Consider the following 22461-nt stretch of genomic DNA (forward strand, 5'->3'; position numbering starts at 1 on the left):
GGACGCAAAGCCAGGAGAACCTGGGGCAGGTGTCTGGCGCCAGGGGGTGCAGTTCCTATTTTTCGGCGCTTGGTGGCGCTCGGGTCTCCTCCGGCCCTGCTAGCAATCTCTAAGGCACCTCCGCTGCCACCTGCAGTCTCAACCAAACCTCTGGGTGGGCAGCGCGGGATGTGATGGGCCGAGGGTCCAATCGACTGACAGGTTTCCGTCCATACTACTGAGCTAGCCAATGGGAGCCGAGGAGAGGCGCGGAGAAGGCGGGCCCCGCGGCAAGCCTGGCAGAGGCGCGAGGCCCTCCTCCCGCCTCTCCGCCTACTCCAGCCTCCGCCGCCTCAGCTTCCCGAGCGAGCCCTGCGGCCGCCGGAGCAGCTCCCGCGGCGGAGCAGGAGCCGGATGGTCAGAGGAGCCCGGCAGCCCCAGCAGCCGCGGAGTCGCCTGGCCCCAAGGTGGGGCAGGGGCTGGGTGGAGGCCGGGGTTGGGGATGGGGCGGGGACCAGGGAGCGGGCCCAGGGGCAGCGGCTCGGGGCCGCGGAACATTCGGGGCGCAGAGACCGGAGGGGCGGCGGGTGCAGGCTGGGGGGATCTGGGGGGCGCCTGGAGGCGGCGGCGCGGGCTGGGCGCGATCGCATCCTCGAGGCCAGGTGAGAGGGGCGTGTGAGGGAAGGGGCGCCGAGGAGTGAGGCTGGCGGCGCGGGGCCGGGAGGGGCAAGGCGCGCGCGCCCCCGGAGGGGCCGTGGAATGCGGGGGTCGCCGGGCCCGGAGAGGCGGGGCGTGGAGAGGGCAGTGTACGGTCGGGAGCGGATGGGCACAGGAAAGGGGAGGCTGGGGGAGCTTACGGGGGTGACGAGGCAGACAATGAGTAGGTGGAGGTGGGTGATTTTGGGGAGCTGGGCTGTGACGAGCAGGGGTTGAAGATGGGGTGAGGGACCAGGAAGGTTTGGGCTCAGGGGGAATTAGGGGAACGGTGAGTCCCAGGAGTGCTTGGTCTTGGGAAACAGGGCATAAGGCGTTTGTAAGGTCAGGTCTGGGCTTGGCGAGCCTGTGGTCCCAGAGGGTGGTCTGTTTAGTTCCTGACTGGCACGGTAGCGCCGGGAGATGTTTTCTTGTATATTACTTTTAGTTACTGTCTTATTTGTTTGGTCTGTAGACTGACTGGCACAGTGGAGAAACCGCCTCGAAAACGGAGAAGCAGGTAAGGCAGTGCCTTCCTATTTTGCTTCATGTTTTTCTTTGCTTGGCTGCACCTGTGCCGTACTGCATAATTGTACACTGTCAGTAGATGAAGTTTCTTATTTATCCCCTTTTTAAAATAAAATAACCACATGCATGATTTTTCTTTTGAGGACTTCAAATTATTACCTCTATAGTCGATTTTTTTTTTTTTTTTTTTGGTATCTAAGATAATGTGGGAAATCTTGAGAGATCCTACTTTTTTACTTTATGATTTTGTGTTAGGATCTCAGCTAGTTTTTTTTTTTTTTTTTTTAACCTTAGCCATAATTTCAGTTTCTCCTGCATCTCTGTTTAAAAAGCTCATCTTGGCTGGGGTGGCCCATGCCTTCAATCCCATGAGGCATGAGATTTGGGAGGCTGAGGCAGGAGGATCATTTGAGCCTGGGAGTTCAAGACCAGTCGGGGCAACAGAACAAGACTCCGTCTCTATAAAAAATTGAAAAACTAGCCGGTCCCATAAATATATACACCTACTATGTACCCACAAAAACAAAAAATAAAATTTAAAAAAACACAAAAACTAACTAGCTGAGTAGGTGTTGTGGACCTGTAGTCCCAGCTTCTCAAGAGGCTGAGGTGGGAGGATTGCTTGAGCCCAGGAAGTCAAGGCTGCAGTGATGCAGTGAGCCGTAATCATGCCACTGCACTCCAGTGTGGGGAACACAGCAAGACCCTGCCTCAAAAAATAAAAGAAACTAATTTTATTGAGCATCTACTATGTGCCAAGCACTGTGTGCGAATGCTCTATATGTATATTCTCCTGTAATCCTCAAAGCACCCTAAGAATATGTAGTGTTGTCACTGTTTTACAGAAGAGGGAACTGTGACACAGAGGGGCCAAATATTTACCCAGAATCATGCATCTAGTAAAAGATAAAACCAGGATTTGAATCTAGACAGTCTGACTCCAGAGCTTAAGCTCTTAACTGTTATACCATAATGATCCTAATAAATATACAATTGAAAGTAGCTTTTCTTATTGATTTATCTTTTGTCGTTGGACACTGTGTGGTTAACTCGAATGGTTGAACCTTAGAAAAACAGAAACAAAGAGTTTAAGTAGTCCACAAACAAAATGAATTAGTCCTTGAGTAATGAAGACAAAGATATATTTATCACATAAACATTTTTGACTGCATTCCATGTGAGAGGTACTACATAGCAATTCTGTGTAGTCATTAGATGATTCCTTTTTCACAGATGTTGGCATTGGCCTAGAGAAAGTAAGCTACTGTAGTTATGTGACCAGTAGGACTACTTTCATAGTTAATATCTGGCAAGTTATTGATGTTAATAGACAGAAAATCTCAACAGTAAACAGACATGCTGATGGTGGAAGTGCCAACAGAATTTCTTTGTCACACTTTAGGCCTATGCTGTCCAATCCAGTAGCCATATGCAGGTGAGCACTCAAAATGCATCTAGCATGACTGAGGAACTAAATTTTTAATTTTATTTAATTGTAATTAAATTAACTTGACAAACTGCTACTTGATCACCTATTGGGAGACATTCAAGTATGTTTTGAACAACTTGGGTATGTGAGTCTGTATTTTTCATCTGTCATTTTATGAAATCTAAATATATATCAAATATGTCCAATGAGAATTTAGTGTCTGAAATGAGATAAGTATAAAATACACACTAGATTTCAAGTTAGTACAAAAATCGAATACATAAAATTTCTCAGTAACTTTTTATATTGATAACATAGTGAAAAATATTTTAGGTATATTAGATTAAAGACTTTTTTTTTTTTTTTTTTTTTTTGAGACAGGGTCTGGCTCTGTCACCCAGGCTGGAGTGCAGTGGTGCAATCTCAGCATACTGCAACCTCCACCTCCTGGGCTCAAGCCATCCAGCCAGTTCAGCCTCTGGAGTAGCTGGGACTACCGGCGCCTGACACCTCACCCAGCTTTTTTTTTTTTGTAGAGACAAGATTTGGCCATGTTGCCCAGACTGGTCTCAAACTCCTGGGTTCAAATGATCCAACCACCTTGGCCTCCCAAAGTGCTGGAATTACAAGTGTGAGCTGCCATGCCTGGCTGTAAATAAAATTGTTACTAAAATTATTTTCACTTATTTTTTCCTGAGACAAAGTCTTACTTTTTTGCCCAGACTGGAGTGCAGTGATGTGATCTTGACTCACTGCAATCTCTGCCTCCTGGGTTCAAGCAATTCTCTTTCCTCAGCCTCCCGATTAGCTGGGATTACAGGCGCCCACCACCATGCCCGGCTAATTTTTGTATTTTTAGTAGAGACGGGGTTTCAACATGTTGGCCAGGCTGGTCTCGAACTCCTGGCCTCAAGTGATCTGCCTGACTAGGCCTCCCAAAGTGCTGGGATTACAGGTGTGAGCCACTGGGCCTGGCCTTCACTTATTTCTTTTTCCTTTTTATTTTTCTCTTGAGACAGGGCCTGGCTCTGTTGTCCAGGCCGAAGTGAAGTGGCACAATCACAACTCACTGCAGACTTGACCTGGTAATCCTTCCACCTCAGCCTCCCAAGTACCTGGGACTACAGATGGTGCACCACCATGCCAGGCTAATTTTTTGTTTTTTGTTAGAGACAGGGTCTCACTATGTTGCTCAGGCTGGTCTCAAACTCCTATGCTCAAGTGATGCTCTAGCCTTGGCCTCCCAAAGTGCTAGGATTACACCATACCCAGCCTTTCTTTTTATTTTTCCTAATATGGCTACTAGAAAATTAAAAGCTACATACATGTAACTTGCATTGTATTTATTTGCATTGTATTTCTTTTGGATAGCTCTGGTTTAACTCTCATTACCCCACTGCCAGACTCTTCAGTAGCCTTCTGACTGGTTTCCCTACCTTGAATCTGTAATTCCTTCCCTGTACTGTGCAAATCGATCTTGTAATTCTCATGCTTAGGATCCTTCTGTGCTTCCTCATTGCTTATTGAACATCATTCAGACTTTTAGCCTAATCATATAAAAAGGTTGCCTTTATTTTACTTCTTCATACTTTCCCAGCCACAGTTAATACTTTGGCCGTAGCAATTTTCAATGATGGAACTATTAAATGTCTACATTTAAATGATTTAACTTTCTGGTGAACCTTCAAGATGAATTAATTGCCGCATGTAACTCTGTGCTCCATTTGCCGTTCCCAGAACTTATGTTCCCTCTTTGCTTTGGTTTTTTGTTTTTAGGGTTTTTTTTTTTTTTTTTTTTTAAAGACAGGGTCTCACTCCAGTCCAGGCTAGAGTGCAGTGGTGTGATCTTCTTGGGCCCAGACTTCTCGGGCCCCGGTGATTTCCCACCTCAGCCTCCCAAGTAGCTGGGACTACAGATGTGCACCACCATGCCCAGCTAATGTTTGCATTTTTTGTAGAGGTGGGGTTTTACCATGTTGCCCAGGCTGGTCGTGAACTCCTGGGGTCAAGCGATCCGCCTTCCTCAGCCTCTCAAAGTGCTGGGATTATAGGCGTCAGCCACTGTACTTGGTCTGCTTTGGGTTTTTGTATGTGATTTTTCTCTCTGGAATACTTTCTCCTTGCTCCTTGACAAGTCCCCTCCTTTAAGACTTTGCTCAGTGAGGGCTTCCCCTCACCCCCCCTCTGCTCCACCTCATTGGGTCCTGTCATGGCCTGTACATACACTTACATGAAATGGTCTGGGCTGAATTTGAATTCAGCTCTGTCAAATGTAGTTTGCGAGATCATGTGCAAGTTAATAAGCCTGTCTCTGCCTCAGTTTCCTCATCTATGTAGTAGAAATAATAGTTCGGCCAGGTGCGGTGGCTCACGCCTGTAATCCCAGCAGTTTGGGAGGCCGAGGTGGGCAGATCACCTGAGGTTGGGAGTTTGAGACCAGCCTGACCAACATGGAGAAACCCCGTTTCTACTAAAAGTACAAAATTGACTGGGTGTGGTAGCGCATGTCTGTAATCCCAGCTACTCGGGAGGCTGAGGCGGGAGAATTGCTGGAACCCCGGAGGTGGAGGTTGCAGTGAGCTGAGATTGCGTCATTGCATTGCAGCCTGGGCAACAAGAGCAAAACTCTGTCTCAAAAAAAAAAAAAGAAATAATTGTTTGACTTCCCTAAGGTTGTAAGGTGCCTAGGATAGTGCCTGGCACATAGAAGATATACAATAAATTTTAGATTAAAAAGCACCCATCACATATCTTTTATTTCTCACTTCTTTTCAAAATGAGAAGATTAAAAATAAAGGCCAAGAAGAAATGAAAGAAGCAGATAAAGCCAGTGGCAGAATTAGTGCGTAGACCAGAAAGTCCTGCATCATTGCTAATGGTTGCTTTGGTGTTTGGCTCTGAGTTTTCTGGAGTAAAATGAAGAAGAAAATAAAGTTCAATTTTCAGATTCATGGTATCTCTAAAGTCAAACATATGTTGTGAGTTTTTAAAGATTGCTTCTTGGCCAGGTGTGGTGGCTCACGTCTGTAATCCCAGCACTTTGGGAGGCTGAGGTGGGTGGATCACCTGAGGTCAGGAGTTTGAGACCAATCTGGCCAACATGACAAAACCCCATCTCTACTAAAAATACAAAAAATTAGCTGGGCATGGTGGCGTGTTCCTGTAATCCCAGCTACTCGGGGGGCTGAGGTCGGAGAATCTTTTGAACCTGGGAGGCAGAGGTTGCGGTAAGCCGAGATTGCGCCACTACACTCCAGCCTGGGCAACAGAGTGAGACTCCGTCTTAAATAAATAAATAAATAAAGATTGCTTCTTATACTTCTCAATCCAAGTTGAGTTATTGCCAGTGAACAGTCTCCGCAGGGCCAAAGCAATGTGGTTTTTTGGTGTATGGCTCTCTGATGGTTTGGCTTGATTCAGAGGTAAAGAGGGATGCATACACTGTGGGGACTATATGTATTTTGTTCACTGTTTATCCCCAGCAGCTAGAATAGCATCTGGCATGTAGAGAACAGTTTATTGAATTTTTGAGTGAACAAATCCTTAAGTAATTCTCCAGGAATTTAAGTAAGCATCAGGTCGCAATGAGTTTATTTTCTCAGTCCAGAATCATGAGGCTACATACTCTGCATGCCTGATTTAGATCAGATCCTGATCATGTCAGGATTTTGACCTGAATGGACAACCAGCATACATATGTAAAGGTCCTATGGGCAGGACCAAGATTTTCCTCAGAAAACAGTGCCGGGGTTGCTCTAAAGCTAGAAAACAAAATGTACAGTTAAGACCCCAAAGATGAATTATAGAATAAGAATGTAATGGTTGTAGCCAGATAGGAAAATAGGTGTTAGGCCGGGCGTGGTGGCTCATGCCTGTAATCCCAGCACTTTAGGAGGCCGAGGTGGGTGTGATCACGAGGTCAGGAGTTCGAGACCAGCCTGACCAAGATGGTGAAACTCCATCTCTACTAAAAATACGAAAGTTAGCCAGGCATGGTGGCGCATGCCTGTAATCCCAGTTACTCAGGAGGTTGAGGCAGGAGAATCACTTGAACCTGGGAGGCAGAGGTTGCAGTAGAACCTAGATCACTGCACTCTGGCCTAGGCGACAGAGCAAGACTCCATCTCAAAAAAAAAAGGTATTAGTTGCCAGACATGGTGGCTCACACCTGTAATCCTAGCACTTTGGGAGGCCGAGGCAGGCAGATCACAAGATCAGGAATTTGAGACCAGCCTGGCCAACATAGTGAAACCGTCTCTACTAAAAGTACAAAAATTAGCCGGGCGTGGTGGCGGGTGCCTGTAATCCCAGCTACTTGGGAGGCTGGGGCAGGAGAATCGCTTCAACCTGGGAGGCAGAGGTTGCAGTGAGCTGAGACCACACCATTGCACTCCAGTCCAGGCAACAGAGTGAGACTCCATCTCAAAAAAAAAAAAAAAAACACAAACAAAAAAAGACCCAGAAAGGTATTAGTATCAGTTTTATATTGTGGCCATAGAAATTCTGAATATCAAATGATACAAATTCCTGGTAAATACTTCAAGATAAATTAATTGAGGCAGATGAATAGTGTGAGCCCAAGAGTTTGAGACCAGCCTGGGCAACATGGTGAAACCTCATCTCTACCAAAAATACAAAAATTAGCCAGGTATGGTGGTACACACCTATAGTCCCAGCTACTTGGGAGGCTGAGGTGGGAGGATCAGCTGAGTCTGGGAGGTGGAGGCTGCAGTGAGCCATGATTGCGCCACTGCCCTCCAGCCTGGGCAACAGTGAAAACCTGTCTCAAAAAAAAAAAAAAAGGTAAGTTAATTGTTGAATGTAGCCTTGAGTAACTGATTGAATGGGTCTGCTATGTAGAGTTGTTGACAATTATATTACATATGTAGTACATTTTAGAAAAACAGTTGACAGAATTATTATTATTTTTTTTTGAGATGAAGCTTTGCTTGTTGCCCAGGCTAGAGTGCAGTGGTGTGATCTTGGCTCACCGCAGCCTCTGCCTCCTGGGTTCAAGTGATTCTTCTGCCTCAGTCTTCCAAGTATCTGGGATTACAGACATGCGCCACCATGTCCAGCTAATTTTTTTTTTTTTTTTTTTTTTTTGAGACGGAGTCTCGCTCTGTCGCCCAGGCTGGAGTGCAGTGGCTGGATCTCAGCTCACTGCAAGCTCCGCTTCCCGGGTTCACGCCATTCTCCTGCCTCAGCCTCCCGAGTAGCTGGGACTACAGGCGCCCGCCACCTCGCCCGGCTAGTTTTTTTTTGTATTTTTAGTAGAGACGGGGTTTCACCATGTTAGCCAGGATGATCTCGATCTCCTGACCTTGTGATCCGCCCATCTCGGCCTCCCAAAGTGCTGGGATTACAGGCTTGAGCCACCGCGCCCGGCCGTCCAGCTAATTTTGTATTTTTAGTAGAGATGGGTTTCTCCATGTTGGTCAGGCTGGTCTTGAACTCCTGACCTCAGGCGATCCACCCGCCTTGGCCTCTCAAAGTGCTGGGATTATAGGTGTGAGCCACCATGCCCAGCCCAGAATTAGGATTTTTAAAATTTTTATTTATTTTTGAGATGGAGTCTTGCTCTGTTGCCCAGACTGGAGTGCAGTCGTGCTGTCTCGGCTCACGGCAACCTCTGCCTCCTGGGTTCAAGTGATTCTTGTGCCTCTGCCTCCCGAATACCTGATATTAAAGGGGTGCACCACCCCACATCCAGCTAATTTTTTGTATTTTTAGTAGAGGGGGGGTTTCCCCATGGTGGCTAGGCTGATCTCGAACTCCTGGCCTCAAGTGATCCGCCTGCCTCGGCCTCCCAAAGTGTTGGGATTACAGGCGTAAGCCATCATGCCTGACCTAAAATTATGATTTTTATTTTAGGATATTGATGTTAAATAATTCTTTTTGATAGGTGTTAGTGGCTGAGTTATCTTTTGAGGACATTTCTAGTGCAGACCAAACTGTAAGACAGTTTAAGAAAAACGAAGACAGTTCGAGATAAGAACCTCATGCACTATTACTATTTCTTTGTATCTTTTTCCCCTTAAAACTTTTATTTCCGTATCATAGTTTATCTTTGCACCCTTAGTACTGAGGTGGAGCTCAGTAAAACTAGTGAACCAATAAATGAATTGGTGGCAAGAGGAGTTAGTGTGGGATGGGTGTGATATTTAATGCCCCTGAAAAACTGCACTGAACTGAAAGGAGTTTTAAGATTAGGAAGCTTTGGCCCGGTGCAGTGGCTCACGCCTGTAATCCCAGCACTTCGGGAGGCTGAGGTGGGCGGATCACCTAAGGTCGGGAGTTTGAGACCAGCCTAACCAACATGGAGAAACCCTGTCTCTACTAAAAATACAAAATTAGCCTGGCATGGTGGCACATGCCTGTAATCCCGGCTACTCAGGAGGCTGATGCAGGAGAATCGCTTGAACCCGGGAGGCGGAGGTTGCAGTGAGCTGAGATTGCGCCATTGCACTCTAGCCTGGCAACAAGAGCAAAACTCCGTCTCAAAAAAGAAAAGAAAAGAAAAGAAAACTTGGTCTCTATGTGCTTTTGGAAAATTCTGGAGTCCAGAATGTCTGTTAATAATGTTTGGGTTATGAGTTAGAGAATCCTTTCTGGTCCTATTAAGAACAAGATCCGGCTGGGCGCAGTGGCTCAAGCCTATAATCCCAGCACTTTGGGAGGCCGAGACGGGCGGATCACGAGGTCAGGAGATCCAGACCATCCTGGCTAATACGGTGAAACTCCGTCTCTACTAAAAAATTAAAAAAAAAAAAAAAAAAAAAAAAAAAAAGCTGGGCGAGGTAGTGGGCGCCTGTAGTCTGAGTTACTCGGGAGGCTGAGGCAGGAGAATGGCGTAAACCCGGGAGGCGGAGCTTGCAGTGAGCTGAGATCTGGCCACTGCACTCCAGCCTGGGCCACAGAGCGAGACTCCGTCTCAAAAAAAAAAACAAGATCCATTTGGATAGGATTCACATTGATGAAAGCTTTACTGTACGATTTGGGGGCTTTTTTTTTTTCCCCGTTATATATTTAAAGCAAAGGGATCCAGGCATTTTGTTGTTGTATGTAATTTGTTTTTTTTTTTTTTTTTTTTTTTTATTGAGACGGAGTCTCGCTCTGTCGCCCAGGCTGGAGTGCAGTAGCCAGATCTCAGCTCACTGCAAGCTCCGCCTCCCGGGTTCACGCCATTCTCCTGCCTCAGCCTCCCGAGTAGCTGGGACCACAGGCGCCGCCACCTCGCCCGGCTAATTTTTTGTGTTTTTAGTAGAGACGGGGTTTCGCCGTGTTAGCCAGGATGGTCTCGATCTCCTGACCTTGTGATCCGCCCGTCTCGGCCTCCCAAAGTGCTGGGATTACAGGCTTGAGCCACCGCGCCCGGCCTGTATGTAATTTGTTTAAGGAACATTTGAATGCTTTCTAGTTCTGGGTTCTAGGGATATAGATATGAGTGAGGTGGCTCTTGCTGGGGAAAATCTCATGTATTAATGGGAAGACAGACACTGAACTATGAGACAGTGTAATGACTTTGTATATAGTCAAAGGTTTGCACAGTATATACAAAGGGGTTTTAGGAATTCTGCATACCGGTAGTGAGGGCAGTTTCTGCAGTCATTTATCTGAGCCCTGAAGGTTTAGAAGGTTAATTTGGTGGTAGTGTGACGATTGAAATGACAAGAGATGACAGCCTAGATGTAGACTGACTAATAATGAGGTCTTGGGTGAACTAAATTAGTGTCAGGAGTGGAAAGAAAGATGTTTCATAGCTTGGGCTGTGGTGTCAGACTAAGCGGTGGTTCTCAGCAAACGGGGGTTTTGCCTCCTAAGTAGACATTTTGGGTTGTTACAACTTAGAGCACTTAGTGGGTAGCGGCCAGGTATGCTGCCACATGTCCTAAAATGCATGGAACAGCATCCTAATCTAAGAGTTCCCCAGCTCAAAATGTCATTAGTGCTGAGGCTGAGAAATCCTGGATTAGAGTTGGAATCCTAGCCCTGCCAACTGTCCTCACCAATACTTGGTCTTGTGATTCTTTTTTTTTTTTTTTTAAACAGGTCTATAGAGGTACAATTGGCTTACAGTGAGCTGTACATATTTGAAGTGTACAATTTGATAAATTTTGAGATAGATGTATACCCTTGAAACCACCACCATTGTTTGCCTTTCTGTGGGTGTACGGTGGTATGTGTCATTGTGGTTTTCATTTGCCTTTCCCTGATGACTAATGATGTTGAGTATCTTTTCATGTGCTAATTTGCCATTCATATAACTTAGCGAAGTGTCCAGATCTTTTGCTCACTTTTTGTCAGTTGTTTGTCTTCTTATATAGTTGTAAGAGTTATTTATGTATTCTAAAAACAAAATTTAAAAAAGCAAATTCTTTTTTTTTTTTGAGATGAAGTCTCGCTTTATCACCCAGGCTGGAGTGCAGTGGCGCGCTCTTGTCTCACTGCAACCTCTGCCTCCCGGGTTCAAGTGATTCTGCCTCAGCCTCTGTAGTAGCTGCAATTAAGGTGCCTGCTACCACACCCGGTGAATTTTTGTATTTTTAGTAGAGCTGGGGTTTCACCATGTTGCCTAGGCTGGTCTCGAACTCCTGACCTCAAGTGATCTGCCCACATCGGCCTCCCCAAAGTGCTAGGATTACAGGCGTGAGCCACTGTGCCTGGCCACAAATTTGTTACAAGGTATATATTTTGCTGATATTTTCTCCCATATATGGCTTGCCTTTTACTTTTCTCCACAGTATCTTGAGATGCTTGCAGCTTGAATAATAGGTTGGATGGGAATGCTTTTATTTATTTATTTAGTTTTGAGACGGAGTCTCACTCTGTTGCCCAGGCTGGAGTGCAGTGGCGCAATCTTGGCTCACTGCAACCTCCACCTCCCGAGTTCAAGTGATTCTCCTGCCTTAGCCTCCTGAATAGCTGGGATTACAGGCGTGTGCCACCACGCCCAGCTAATTTGTATTTTTAGTAGAGATGGGGCTGCAGCATGTTGGTCAGGCTGGTCTCGAACTCCTGTCCTCGCAATCCACCCACTTTGGCCTCCCAAAGTGCTGGGATTACAGGCGTGAGCCATTGCACTGGCCTGAGAATGTTTTTTTTTTTTTTTTTGAGACGGAGTCTCGCTCTGTCACCCAGGCTGGAGTGCAGTGGCCAGATCTCAGCTCACTGCAAGCTCCGCCTCCCGGGTTTACGCCATTCTCCTGCCTCAGCCTCCTGAGTAGCTGGGACTACAGGCGGCTGCCACCTCGCCCGGCTAGTTTTTTGTATTTTTTAGTAGAGACGGGGTTTCACCGTGTTAGCCAGGATGGTCTCGATCTCCTGACCTCGTGATCCGCCCATCTCGGCCTCCCAAAGTGCTGGGATTACAGGCATGAGCCACCGGAGAATGCTTTTAATTGAGACAGCAGACACAGGAGCAAGAGCAAGTTTGGGATGGTAAGAACATGAGTTTATTTTGGCTATATGGATCGTGAGGTGCTTCGATGAACTGTTTCTAACCAGGCAGTTAAAAATATGAGTGTTTTGCAAAGAAGCAAGTTAAGGGCTTCAGGTATAGATTTTAAAGCATTCAGCAAACACTTGGTGATCCAAGTCATGCAAATGAATGGAGTGGCTGGGTACAGTGGCTCACACCTGTAATCCCAGCACTTTGGATGGCCGAGGTAGGTGGATCATGAGGTCAGAAGTTCGAGACCAGCCTGGCTAACATGATGAAATCCTTTCTCTACTAGAAATACAAAAACTAGCCAGGCGTGGTGGCATGCGCCTATAATCCCAGCTACTCAGGAGGCTGAGGCAGGAGAATTGCTTATACCCAGGAGGTGGAGGTTGCAGTGAGCCAAGATCGTGCCACTACACCTTAGCCTGGGTGACAAAGCAAGATGCTGTCTCAAAAAAAAAAAAAAAAAAAAAAGGACAAAAGAAAAGAAAATGAATGGGATGACCTAACGAAAGCATGTTGAGTGAAATGCAGAGAAACAGAGTGTTACAGTAACACGGTGTGAAAACAGACCAAACTGCTTTCTGACATTTGGGTGTTATCTCTTTCTCTGTAGTGTTATCTGTTCACTGCAGGGTATTTCTGCAGGTAGCCATCAGACAGGTAGTATTTATCTCTAGGAGTTTAGATCTCTATACTCTTTGCTGAGAAACAGGTTCTGAAGATAGTTTTGTGGAAAACTAGAACACTTTTCTAATCTACACTGAAACACAGGACTATTCTATAGTTACAGAGCTTGTGGTAGGTGGGCCTCAGCAACGTCCCTGCAGCAAATGCAGTGGTTTTGGTAAAGCTCTTTCTTGTCAGTGAAAACCTAGGGCATAGAGCCAAAATTCAATTCTGTAAAAGCAGACTGCAGGGCCAAGATAGCATGGTCAATGTATGCAGCATTTTCACGGTAATATTTTGTTCAAGAATGAAACCTGGAAGAGTCAAGCAGTGATTTTCAAGGGCATTCAAAAAGAGCTCACAGGTCCCGTGGGACTCATTCAAGGGCTTCCTGGAGGGTAGAGTACCGGGAGTTGCCAGAGGGAGGGTAACAAGCCTAGCCTCAGGCTGTGCTCCTATGTTTTATGTATGTATGTGTGTATGTTTATTTTTATTTATGTAGTTTTTTGAGACGGAGTCTTGCTCTGTTGCCCAGGCTGGAGTACAATGACACAATCTTGGCTCACTGCAACCTCCGCCTCCCGGGGTCAAGCAATTCTCCCTCCTCAGCCTCCCGAGTAGCTGGGATTACAGGTATCTCCCATCATGCCTGGCTAATTTTTTTTGTATCTTTGTAGAGATGGCATTTCACAGTGTTGGCCAGGCTGGTCTCGAACTCCTGACCTCAGGTGATCCGCCCGCCTTGGCCTCCCAAGGTGCTGGGATTATAGGTGTGAGCCACCATGCCTAGCTGGTATGTTTATTTTTAATTTGGAAAATTACAAATACACACCAGCTTAGAATACTACAGTGAGCCTAAATTGTTTATCACCAGCTTCAACAATTTTCAACTCAGTCATGTTTTATCTTTATACCCCCAACTTTACCTATAATATGTTCCATACATCATATTCATATTCATCTATAAATATTTCAGTATGTATTCTTGAAGTATGAGGCTTCTTTTAGAATACATAAGCACACTACCATTAACAGTAACTTGAAAATTAACCGTATTCCCGGCTGGGTGTGGTGGCCCATGCCTGTAATCCTGTAATTGGGAAGTCGAGGTGGGACAATCGCTTGAGCAAGGAGTTCCGGACCAGCCTGGGCAACATAGCCAGACCTTATCTCTATTTAAAAAAAAAAAAAAAAAATTAGCTGTGTCTGGTGGTGTGTGCCCGTAGTCTCAGCTACTCAACAGGCTGAGTCGGGAGGATTGCTTGAGCCCAGAAATTTGAGGCTGCAGTGAGCTATTATAGTGCCATTGCACTCCATCCAGGGTGACGGAGCAAGACCCTGTCTCCCGCCTCAAGAAAAAAATTTAAAAACCAATATTCCCTTAATATCCATGTTTAGATTTCCACAATTGGGTATTTTTTTTTTTTTTTTTTTGACACGGAGTCTTGCTGTAGTTGCCTAGGCTGGAGTGCAATGGCACAATCTCGGCCCACTGCAACCTCCACCTCCTGGGCTCAAGTGATTCTCCTGCCTCAGCCTCCCAAGTAGCTGAGGCGCGCGCCACCTCATGTCTCGCTAATTTTTGTATTTTCAGTAGAGATGGGGTTTCACCATGCTGGCCAGGCTGGTCGTGAACTCCTGACCTTAGGTGATCCACCTGCCTCAGCCTTCCAAAGTGTTGGGATTACAGGCGTGAGCCACCACGTCCACTGCTAATAATTAAAAAAAAAAAAATATCTGTTTGTTAGCTGGGCGTGGTGGGCTTGCACCGGTAGTCCCAGGTATTTGGGAGGCCGAGGTAGGAGGATCACTTGAGCCCAGGAGTGGGTTAATGCCCAGCCTGCACAATGTAGTGAGACCTCTGTCTCAAAAAAACAAAAAAAACAAAAAAACAAAAAAAAAACCTGTTCAAACCAGGATCCAGATAAGATTCATAACTTGTAAATAGTTGAGTTGTTCTTAAGTCTTTTTTAGTCTATAGCTTTTCCACTCATTTTTCCTGTGCCATTTATTTTTTGAAGAAAGCATGTTCATTTTTAAGAGTTTTCCAGTCTTGGCCAGGCGCAGTGGGTCATACCTGTAATCCCACTACTTTGGGAGGCTGAGGCGGGCGGATCACGAGGTCAGGTCTCTACTAAAATACAAAAAAAAAATTAGCTGGGCTTGGTGGTGTGCGGCTGTAGTCCCAGCTACCCAGGAAGCTGAGCCAGGGGAATCGCTCTAACCCAGGAGGTAGAGGTTGCAGTGGAACTGAGATTGTGCCACTGCACTCCAGCCTGGCGACAGAGCAAGACTGCGTCTCAAAGAAAAAAAAAAAGTTTTTCAGTCTGAATTTTAATTTTTAAAAAAGTTGATATATAATTTACATAGGGTGAAATTCACCTATTTTAGTTCTTTGAATTTTGAGAAATGTAGTTGTGTAATCAAAACTATAATCATGATATAGAACAGTTCCATCACTCCCCAAAATTCCCTTCTGTCCCCCTTGACCAGTTGGCAACCACTGACCAGTTTTTCCACAGTCTGAATTTTGCTGACTTTATGACCCCATAGTATCACTTAGGATGTTTCTCTGTTCTGTTTGTGTCTTGTAAATTGATAGAGTTAATTTGTTTTTTTGTTTGTGTGTTTTAAGAATGCTTTGGCTGGACGTGGTGGCTCATGTCTGTAGTCCCAGCACTTTGGGAGGCGGAGGCGGGTGGATCATCTGAGATCAGGAGTTTGAAACCAGCCTGGCTGACATGGCGAAACCCCATCTCTACTAAAAATACAAAAATTAGCCGGGTGTGGTGGTGGGCGCCTATAATCCCAGCTACTTGGGAGGCTGAGGCAGGAGAATCACTTGAACCCAGGAGGTGGAGGTTGCAGTGAGCCAAGATAGCGCCCCTGCACTTCACCCTGGGCAACAGAGCAAGACTCCATCTCAAAAAAAAAAAAAAAGAGAAAAAAAGTGCTTCATAGAAAGTGTGAACTTTCATGAAAACTTCTCTTTTTTATGTTAGGAACCCATAGTAATCGTTATCTAGATTTATGAATTCATTAGGGGTTGCAAATGTTGAAATTCTAATTGTTTCACCCCTGCACGGTGGCTCACACCTGTAATCCCAGCACTTTGGGAGGCTGAGGCTGATGGATCACCTGAGGACAGGAGTTCAAAACCAGCCTGGCCAACGTGGTGAAACCCCATCTCTACTGAGAATACAAAAATCAGGCAGGTGTGGTGGCACATGCCTGTAATCCCAGCTACTTGGGAGGCTGATACAGGAGAATTGCTTGAACCCAGGAGGTAGAGGTTGCAGTGAGCCGAGATCACGCCATTGCACTCCAGCCTGGGTGACAGAGTGAGGCTCTGTCTCAAAAAAAAAAAATAAAAAAGAAAGAAATTCTAATTCTTTCCTTCTTTTTATTTTTTTTAAGTTGTAGTCTGCGTGATCTCGGCTCACTGCAACTTCTGCCTCCTGGGTTCAAGCGATTCTCCTGCCTCAGCCAACTGAGTAGTTAGGATTACAGGTGTGCACCACCACACCTGGGTAACTTTTATATTTTTAGTAAAGACGGGGTTTCACCATGTTAACCAGGCTGGTCTCGAACTCCTGACCTCAAGTGATCTGCCCTCCTCAGCCTCTCAAAGTGCTAGGACTACAGGCGTGAGTGCCACTGTGCCTGGCTCATTCCCTCTTCATTATTAGCTGGAATACTTCCAGAGACGTTTTCCTTACTGACTTAAGCATTCCTTTGCATTTTATTGAGAGGGAGTTTTGCTCTTGTCACTCAGGCTGGAGTGCAGTAGTGTGATCTCAGCTCACTGCATTCTCCGCCTCCTGTATTCAAGCGATTCTCCTGCCTCAGTCTCCCGAGTAGCTGGGATTAGAGTTGTGCACCACCACACCCGGCAAATTTTTATATTTTTAGTAAGGGTGGGGTTTCCCCATGTTGGCCAGGCTGGTCTTGAACTGACCTCAGGTGATAGACCTTCCTCAGCTTCCCAAAGTGCTGGGATTACAGGCGTGAGCCACTCTGCCCGGCCTGAATTCTATTTTATTTTATTTTTTTGAGACGGAGTCTCGCTCTGTCACCCAGGCTGAAGTGCAGTGGTGTGATCTTGGCTTACTGCAAGCTCCGCCTCCCAGGTTCATGCCGGTCTCCTGCCTCAGCCTCCCGAGCAGCTGGGACCACAGGCGCACACCACCACACCCAGCTAATTTTTTGTATTTTTAGTAGAGATGGGGTTTCACCGTGTTAGTCAGGATGGTCTCGATCTCCTGACCTCATGATCCACCTGCCTCAGCCTCCCAAAGTGCTGGGATTACAGGCGTGAGTCACTGCACCTTGCCCCTGAATTCTATTTTTAAAATGAGTACACAGTGATGCTGGGCATGGTGGCTCGTGCCTGCAATCCCAGCACTTTGGGAGGCCGAGGCAAATTGATCACTTGTGGCTGGGAGTTTGAGACCCACTTGGCCAACATGGTGAAACCCCGTCTCTACTAAAAATACAAAAATTAGCCAAGAGTGGTGGCGCACCCCTGTAATCCCAGCTACTTGGAAGGCTGAGGCAGGAGAATTGTTTGAACTCGGGAAGTGGAGGTTGCAGTGAGCCGAGATTGTGCCACTGCACTCCAGCCTGGGCGACAGAGCAAGGCTCTGTCTCAGAAAAACAAACAAATAAAATAAAATAAACACACAGTGAAACTGATGTTTGTGGCTACAGTTCCATGAAATTGAACACATCTGTAGAACTCATATAACCACCACTACAACAAACAGGTTAGAACAGTAAGAGTTGTGACATTTTATTTCCTCAGAAAACTCACCCTGCAGTCCTGTTGCAGTCATCATATTCTCTCTGCACCTCAGCCTCCTGGCAGCTGATCTGTTCTCCTTCCCTTCATTGACTATTTGGTACAGTTTGTAGAAGTAAAAGCAGGTAAATGCTTGTTTTTTCCCCTTGTTGGCTAGTTTTCAGAATGAGTGAGTGCTAGCACGCTCCACAGGCGACTGGATTTTTTCTTTTTTTTTTCCTCTGAGATGGAGTCTTGCTCTGTTGCCCAGGTTGGACTGCAGTGGTGTGATCTCAGCTCACTGTAACCTCCACCCCCCAGGTTCAAGTGATTCTCCTGCCTCAGCCTCCTGAGTAGCTGGGATTACAGGCGCCTGCCACCACGCCTGGCTAATTTTTTTGTATTTTTAGTAGAGACGGGGTTTCACCATCTTGGCCAGGCTGGTCTTGGACTCCTGACCTCGTGATCCACCCGCCTCGGCCTCCCAAAGTGCTGGGATTACAGGCATGAACCACTGCGCCTGGCCAGTGACTGGTTTTTTTGTTTGTTTTTTTTTTTGTTTTCTATTAACAATGTTATTAACTTATGGATTTAAACATATTCAGTGAGGTTCACGATAAGTATTTCTCTTATTCTTGTTCATTTTGACCAGCTTAAATTGGCTCCTGGGTCTTTTTGACAGACTCCAGTAGACTGTGATAGCTTTCTTGCTTCTTGGTTCAATAAGATATTCCAGGCCTGTCTTTGTTTTCTGCTCAGTCCTGGAATTGGCCATTTCTTCTTGAAGTTCTTCTTTCTTCTTTCTTTCTTCCTTCTTCCCCTTCCTCTCCCTCCTTCCCTCCCTCCCTCCTTTCCTCCCTTCCTCCCTTTTTCCTTCCTCCTCCTTTCTTCCTCCTCCTTTCTTCTTTCCTTTTCTTTCTTTTCTTTTTTGAGAAGTCCATTAAGCTGAGAAAGAAATGTTTCTAACAGTACTCTGTTTCTATCTGGTTTCTGACTTGAGGTTCTATTAATATTTGTGTAGGATTTTGTTTGAAAGAAATGATCATATAACCTAGATGTAGTTTTGAAATCCACAAATCTAGAAGAATAGATTATATACTGTTTTGTTCAATAATTCTCCATAAATGTAATTTCTCTTATACTTTTTGGGTTTTTGATAAAAACCTCTTCAGGTTTTTTATAAAACTTTGAGTCGCACACAGCTGGGTGTTATATTTTTTTAAATGGTATCCTGAAATAAAGGTAATTTATGATGCTGATTATGGCTGGGTCTATTGAGAGATGAAGTGATGAGGTATTAGAAATGAATTTTTTTTTTTTTTTGAGACGGAGTCTCACCCTGTCACCCAGGCTGGAGTACAATGGCACGCTCTTGGCTCACTGCAACCTCCACCTCCTGGGTTCAAACAATTCTCCTGCCTCAGCCTCCCGAGTAGCTGGGATTACAGGCATCCACCACCACGCCCCACTAATTTTTGTATTTTTAATAGAGACAGAGTTTCACCATGTTTGCCAGGCTGGTCTCAAACTCCTGACCTCGTGATCTGCCTGCCTCGGCCTCCCAAAGTGCTGGGATCACAGGCGTGAGCCACTGCGCCTGGTCAGCATTTTTTTTTTTTAATGGAAATTGTGGATCCCTAACCCAAACGGATGGCTTTGTAGTAAGGTCAGGAATTTCCTGGAGGAGGATGAGAACTCAGTTGGATAGACATGGATGTATAACTAATTGCTTAATATTTTATATGTTAGGAGATATATATATATATATATCCCCCCAAATTTTATGTGTAAATTATACATATACATTTTATTTTTAATTTTATTTTTATTTTTTTGGAGACAGAGTGTAGCTCTATCTCCCAGGCTGGAGTGCCGTGGTGCAATCTCGGCTTACTGCAGTCTCTGTCTCCCGGGTTCAAGCAATTCTTCTGCCTCAGCTTCCTGAGTAGCTGGGATTACAGGCATTTGGCACCTCACCTTGCTGATTTTTGTATTTTTAGTACAGACGGGTTTTCACCATGTTGGTCAGGCTGATCTCGAACCCCTGACCTAAGGTGATCCACCTGCCTCAGCCCCACAAAGTGCACCCGGCCAAGTTACCTGTATATAGTTTAGAGATGGAGTCTTGCTCTGTTGCCCAGGCTGGAGGGCAGTGCCACAATCACAGCTTATAGCACCTTGAACGCCTGGGCTCAAGCAGTCCTCCCACCTCAACCTCCTGTGTAGCTGGTACCATGTGCCACTGTGCCCGGCAGGTTTTTTATTTTTAAAAATTGTTTGTAGAGATGGGTGTCTGACTTTGTTACCCAGGCTGGTTGCAAATGTTTGGCCTCAAGCAATCCTCCTGCCCCAGCTTCCCAAAGTTCTGAAATTATAGGTGTGAGCCACTGCACCTGGCTTAGAATTTTTTTTTTGTTTTTTTTTTTGAGATGCAGTCTCACTCTGTTGGCCAGACTGGAGTGCAGTGGTGTGATCTCAGCTCACTGAGGCCTCCGCCTCCTGAGTTCAAGCGATTCTCCTGTCTCAGTCTCCTGAGTAGCTGGGACTGCAGGAACGAACCACCGTATCTGGCTAATTTTTATATTTTTAATAGAGACAGGGTGTCCCCGTGTTGGCCAGGCTAGTCTCAAACTCCTGACCTCAGGTGATCCACCCATCTCAGCCTCCCAAAGTGCTGGGATTACAGGTGTGAGCCACCTCGTTCGGCCGGAAGAATCTTAAATGGAGTAGCTTGTTTGGAACTTTCTTTGAAACCACCAGTATTACTTATTTGTAAAAGATATCCATAGGTTAGTATATTAATTGATTATATAGGACATGTGAATCTTACCTCATGAAATCAGGTAAACAAAAAGTATTACAATATTTTAATGCCTTTAAATGAAATGAAATTCTGCCCTGGGGGCCAGGTATGGTGGCTCGTGCCTGTAACCCCAGCGCTTTGGGATCCTGAGGTAAGAGGATGGTTTGAGCTTAGGCTAGCCTGGGCAACATAATGAGAACCTGTCTCTCAAAAAAAAAAAAAAAAAAAAAAATTCTGCCCTGGGACCTCCTCCCCTTCAATTCTACCAAACTGGTTACAAATGCGATCTCAGTGATTAATCATAGGTATTCACCCCTCCTTAGAGTGATGTGAGACTCTGATAGGTTTTTGAGGTACCAGGAGAAGGGTGAAAGGTTGGTTTTCAGCCTGTGCTGGATGTGACTGAGCACATGGTCTAAGAGGACATGAGGCCTTGAAGCCTGGGGATTCTGATGTCCAGCCTTCTGCTTTCCTTGGTACAACACATGCCAATTTCTCTCTAAGGACTTGGGCGCTGGTAGGATGTGGAGGCAATTGCAGGTTCCCTCTTTTTGTGGATCCTGAAGGAACTCCTTCTCCTTCTCAGATAAATTGCTCCCATTTTTCTTCTTGTTTCTACCTAACACCCAGCCCCCACCAAAGACACTCATTGTTCTACCCTTCTTCCCTCAGCATAATCTCCTCAAGGAGTTCATATTTTCAGAAAACACACACAAACCTCCCTTGAGGCAAAGAAGCAAATAGGACTATCATCTAGGGGATTGGGAAGTACCGTGATGATAATACATCCATTGATGTCTTATCTGGCTACTTATATTTTCATCAGTAATTCTAGTCCCTGTAGTGGGACTTAATGATCTAGCCAAAAATGATTTGATTCTCCCTTCTTTAAAAGATGGAGCTGAATTCTCCTCCCTTGAGTGTGGGCTGGACTTAGTGATGCACTTCTAGTGAATAGAACACAGGAGAAGTGATGAGATGTCACTTCCCAGATTGGGTTTTAAAAGGACTGGCTTCTGCCTTGCATGTGTCTTTCTCTCTCTCTCTTTCTCTCTGTCTCTCTCTATCTCTCTCTCACACACCCACACACACCCACCCACACACACACACACCCCCAACTCACTTTGTGGGAGGCTAGCTCCATGGTATGAGGCAGTACTGCATAGACGGAAGGCGCTTGCCATGTTGTGAAGACAGACACCCTGAGGCAGCCCATGGGGAGGGCCATGTGGTGAGAAAGTGAGGCCTGCCAGCAACCCACAACAACTAGCTTGGATGTAGATCTTCTGAGGCCTGCTGGCTCAGAAGAGTGAGCTTGAACAGGGATCCTCCTACTCTAGTTGAGCCTTGAGGATGACTATAGTCCAAGCCAACAGCTTGACTCATTGTCCTGGCTTCACAAGGGCTGAGTTATGTGAATCTGCGGTTTTCCTTGGAGAGTCTCCTTTCTTCTAGCACTGGCTTCTTTGTACCCAAAGGGCTCAGTGTCCAGCTAAGATTTATCCATAGGTTTCTGATGGACAGAGAGAGAGAGTATGTGTATGTGTGTATGGGCGTTTGTCCAAAGTCTTGCTCTGTCACCCAGGCTGGAATTCAGTGGCGTGATCTTGGCTCAGTGCAACCTCCACCTCCCAGGTTCAAGTGATTCTTCTGCCTCAACCTCTTGAGTAACTGGGATTACAGGTGCCTGCCACCATGCCTGGCTAATTTTTTTTGTATTTTTGGTAGAGACAGGGTTTTGCCATGTTGGCCAGACTGGTCTCAAACTCCTGACCTTAGGCGATTCACCCACCTTGGCCTTAAGAAGCAGATATTGGCCGGGCGCGGTGGCTCAAGCCTGTAATCCCAGCACTTTGGGAGCCCGAGACGGGCGGATCACGAGGTCAGGAGATCGAGACCATCCTGGCGAACACGGTGAAACCCCGTCTCTACTAAAAAAAAAAAAATACAAAAAACTAGCCGGGCGAGGTGGCGGGCGCCTGTAGTCCCAGCTACTCGGGAGGCTGAGGCAGGAGAATGGCGGGAACCCGGGAGGCGGAGCTTGCAGTGAGCTGAGATCCGGCCGCTGCACTCCAGCCTGGGCGACAGAGCAGACTCCGTCTCAAAAAAAAAAAAAAAAAAAAAAGAAGCAGGTA

At 45.9% G+C, this 22461-nt stretch overlaps 1 protein-coding gene across 11 annotated transcripts in view; it reads left to right on the forward strand.

Annotated features, from left to right (window-relative positions):
* The first annotated feature begins 302 nt into the window (after positions 1-302).
* Positions 303-22461, forward strand: part of SCAI (suppressor of cancer cell invasion) — a 190187-nt gene continuing 168028 nt past the window's right edge. For all 11 annotated transcript variants that reach the window (XR_012424403.1, XR_012424400.1, XR_012424401.1 and 8 more), the window contains exons 1-2: positions 303-446; positions 1148-1192. Coding sequence is in view for 2 of the 11 variants with exons in the window: in XM_045372621.3 (XP_045228556.2) it covers positions 394-446; positions 1148-1192 (98 nt within the window). In the remaining 9 variants the exon portion in view is untranslated. The remainder of the gene's footprint in view (positions 447-1147; positions 1193-22461) is intronic.

Source organism: Macaca fascicularis, chromosome 15 (assembly GCF_037993035.2).
Source record: "Macaca fascicularis isolate 582-1 chromosome 15, T2T-MFA8v1.1".
Lineage (NCBI taxonomy): Eukaryota > Metazoa > Chordata > Mammalia > Primates > Cercopithecidae > Macaca > Macaca fascicularis.